Genomic DNA, 3,765 nt, shown 5'->3' with positions numbered 1-3,765 from the left:
TCAATCAGTCTCTCGCTCGGGCTGCCCTAGGAGGAGGTGAAGTGACCCCAGCTCGCTGCTCCTCGCATGGGTGCTGCCGTGTCACTGGCTCAGGCTCAGCTGCTGGGTTACCAGGATAATGAACCCTTCCTCCACCTCGGCTCAGAGCACAGTGATGATTTGTGACTTCCTTCCCAGTAGAACTTCAGATCTCGGAAGACGGGGGATGGGGGGGATGTGCTTGAGTGTACTCATGGCCTTGTTCTAGGAGTGACAAAGCTGGAACACAATACCTCTAGGTATGAAAAGGTTGTCACTTGTCACAAGTAACAGGCTTTCACCTCATGGAAATTTTCTTCCCTTGTGCACTTTTCCCCTGGCAGTGGACATGGCTGCACTCTTCCAAGAAGCGAGCAGCTGTCCCGTCTGCTCAGACTATCTAGAAAAACCAATGTCCCTGGAGTGTGGATGCAGCGTCTGCCTCAAGTGCATCAACTCACTGCAGAAGGAGCCCCGTGGGGAGGATCTACTTTGCTGTTGCTGTTCTGCGGTCTCTCAGAAGAACAAAGTCAGGCCCAATCGGCAGCTAGAGAGGCTGGTTTCCCACATCAAGGAACTGGAGCCCAAGCTGAAGAAGATCCTACAGATGAACCCAAGGATGCGCAAGTTCCAAGGTAAGGAATCTGTATACCCTGCCCCCTTCCCATGACCAGACCAGGAAAAATCATTTGTGCAATTGGCCCCCCATTCCATATGGGGATTTCCTGGTGATCTCCAAAAAAAAAGCTGGGCGCGGTCGCTCACGCCTGTAATCCCAGCTCTTTGGGAGGCTGAGGCCGGGGATCACGAGGTCAGGAGATCAAGACCATCCTGGCTAACATGGTGAAACTGTCTCTACTAAAAATACAAAAAATTAGCCGGGCGTGGTAGCGGGCGCCTGTAGTCCCAGCTACTCAGGAGGCTGAGACAGGAGAAAGGCGTGAACCTGGGGGGCGGAGCTTGCAGTGAGCTGAGATCGCGCCACTGCACTCCAGCCTGGGCGACAGAGCGAGACTCCGGCTCAAAAACAAACAAACAACAACAACAAAAAAAACCCAATGTCTATGTCATGGGTTAGACAAGGGATTCTCTAAACTTAGTGTGCTCAGATTACCTGGGAATTTTGTTAAAATGCAGATGCTGAACGGGGAAGTCTCAGGATTGATCCCTCTGTCTTGGGGACTTGGCTGAGTAGCGAAAACATAGAGTAACCTAATTTGAATTTCTCTCTAGCAAAGGTTCCCAGGACTCTGACATTGAGATGGGCCTGGTAATTCTCATGCAGGGCGAATATTGGCATCCATTGTACCAAACAACCTCACCCCAGGGTTGGGAAGAGTTTGGAATGGAGCGCCTATGGTGTTTGTTTCTGTGAGTGTGGGGCGAGCTGCAGACGCTGGTCTCATCCATGCGCCATGGGCTTCAACAGGGGTCCTGGCTACAGAAAACACGATCACTCTCCATAACTCTGGAGAAAAGGGACATTTACATGAAGAGATTATGGTCAACCTGGGCAAAGAATTACACCTATAAATGGTGGTGGGCCCCTATGATGTCCCCGACACTGGTCGCTTCTGCCGTGACAGCCATGATCTTTACTCATTCACCTAACATTACCTGACTGTCGCTGTGCTGAAATATGGAGGACAGATTCACCCTGTCCACGTCATGTTTGGAACATTCTTCCTCCTTCCTTGTCCATATCCATTCATTTCATTCCCTAATTCACTATCAAACAGCAATCAATTCCCTCAGGTTTTACTATAATCTATAAAATCTATGTTGGTGATCATATCAGTTTTTTGACTTGAAGGATAATATGTTCTGTAGATTTCTTTTTTTCAGAATGCTCTGGACAATTAATTTTCTTTAGGTCAGATCACACTGCCTCCTTCATGAAAATTGGCAGCTTCACCTGTCAACCACATACTCAATGCCTTAAATTATTGACCTTTGTATTGGCCGCCTTTATTCTCTACAATCAGTCAGTTATGACAAACAACTTTCAAATACCTTTCTCTTGGCTCCAAAATTTACCATTGTTTTGCTTAAGGTCTCACCTCTCATGTAGAATGGAAAACATTCTTTCATCTAAGGCCCCCCTCCTCCTCCTGGCCTTGGAGCCTCTTAATGTCCAGGACGGGCACCTCTGCCATCATATTGTCAGCTGCAGAGATATCCCATCTGTCAGAACCGTGCACAATTAATTTGTTTACAAACATGGAAAACAAAGGCCTGGAATCAGGCTCTAGATACTGAATTGAGCAATACAATATGGAAGCAGATACATATTTAATATTGACCACTTGCATTGTCTTAATTATCACTTATTTATCCATGCATCAAGGTGGGGGTCATGGTGTCTGCGTTCAGAGACCCTCCACTCTAAATGAAGAAAAGTTCAATGAAGCAAACACGTGACATAAAGTCAAATAAGAATTGCTCCTGTGAATAAGAGTCAGGTATTGCCACAAAGCATACCTATGAGAATTTGAACCAGTCAGGGAAGTTGCCTTATGAAAAGTTTTGATTTTGGGGGAAGAAGAGAATTAAACCAAAGTCAAGAGATATCTGGGCCTGCGAAGTAGAGGAGAGGCATGGGGTGGGCTTCTGTCCATTTGATGATCAACTTGTTTTCCTTTTCACAGTGGATATGACCTTGGATGGTGACACAGCCAACAACTTCCTCCTCATTTCTGATGACCTCAGGAGCGTCCAAAGTGGGCACATCAGACACAATTGGCAAGACCGTGCTGAGAGATTTGACTTGTCCATTTGTGTCCTGGGCTCCTCTCGCTTTACCTGTGGCCGCCACTACTGGGAGGTGGACGTGGGAACAAGCACAGAATGGGACCTGGGAGTCTGCAGAGAATCTGTTCACCGCAAAGGGAGGATCCACCTGACCACAGAGCATGGATTCTGGACTGTGAGTTTGAGGGCTGGAGGCCGCCTCTCTGCCAGCACGGTGCCGCTGACTTTCCTCTTCGTAGATGGCAAGCTACAGCGAGTGGGGATTTTTCTGGATATGGGCATGCAGAATGTTTCCTTTTTTGATGCTGAAGGTGGTTCCCATGTCTATACATTCAGGAGAGTCTCTGTTGAGGAGCCACTGCGCCCGTTTTTGGCTCCTTCAAGTCCACCTAATGGTGATCAGGGTGTCTTGAGTATCTGTCCTGTGATGAACCCGGGCACGACTCATGCTCCAGTCCATCCTGGGGAGGCCAAATAAGCCACCACTGAAAAAACAAAAAACAAAAAACAAACAAACAAACAAAAAAAACCAGGGTAAGAAAATTACTTGGGTGGGTAGACTTAGGAATTTTCTACTCGGTAAAAGCATTATACAAGGTCATAGGAGAAAAATATGGGACATTTCATGATTGTACTTCATCTAATTTGATTAGATTATAAATTGAGTCCTAAGTATTATTACCACCATCGAACTCATTGAGTCTTATGTTCACATCTTGTTTCCTATAGAAATGTCCTGTATTCTGGGATCAGTTTCCAAATGCTTTACTTTTGATTTCTGTAAGTTCAAATTAATGTATTATAGAAGTTATGAGTTAAATAAACATTGGAATATCACCTAGTGGATTATGTGACTTTCTTGCCTCAGTCTCCTGAGTAGCCGGGATTACAGGTACCCGCCACCAGGCCCAGCTAATTTTTTGTATTTTTAGCAGAGACAGGGTTTCACCATGTTGGCCAGGCTGATCTCGAACTCTTGACCTCATGATTCACCCG

At 46.3% G+C, this 3,765-nt stretch overlaps 1 protein-coding gene across 1 annotated transcript; it reads left to right on the top strand.

Annotated features, from left to right (window-relative positions):
- The first annotated feature begins 280 nt into the window (after positions 1–280).
- RFPL1 (ret finger protein like 1) lies at positions 281–3,443 on the top strand. Its single transcript, XM_009217046.4, has 2 exons — positions 281–653; positions 2,667–3,443. Exons 1-2 carry the CDS (start codon positions 281–283, stop codon positions 3,245–3,247), a joined length of 954 nt encoding a protein of 317 aa, XP_009215310.1. The 3' UTR covers positions 3,248–3,443.
- The last annotated feature ends 322 nt before the right edge of the window (positions 3,444–3,765 follow it).

This window comes from Papio anubis, chromosome 16, assembly GCF_008728515.1.
Source record: "Papio anubis isolate 15944 chromosome 16, Panubis1.0, whole genome shotgun sequence".
Classification (NCBI taxonomy): Eukaryota; Metazoa; Chordata; class Mammalia; order Primates; family Cercopithecidae; genus Papio; species Papio anubis.
This window is presented reverse-complemented; position numbering and strand designations above follow the sequence as displayed.

What these genes read in the sequence shown, in the direction of transcription:
- RFPL1 (XM_009217046.4), top strand. Translation starts at nt 281, where the DNA reads ATGAAAAGGTTGTCACTTGTCACAAGTAACAGGCTTTCACCTCATGGA. An exon ending in AAGGATGCGCAAGTTCCAAG is followed by an intron (nt 654 to 2,666) that starts GTAAGGAATCTG and finishes TCCTTTTCACAG; the next exon opens with TGGATATGACCTTGGATGGT.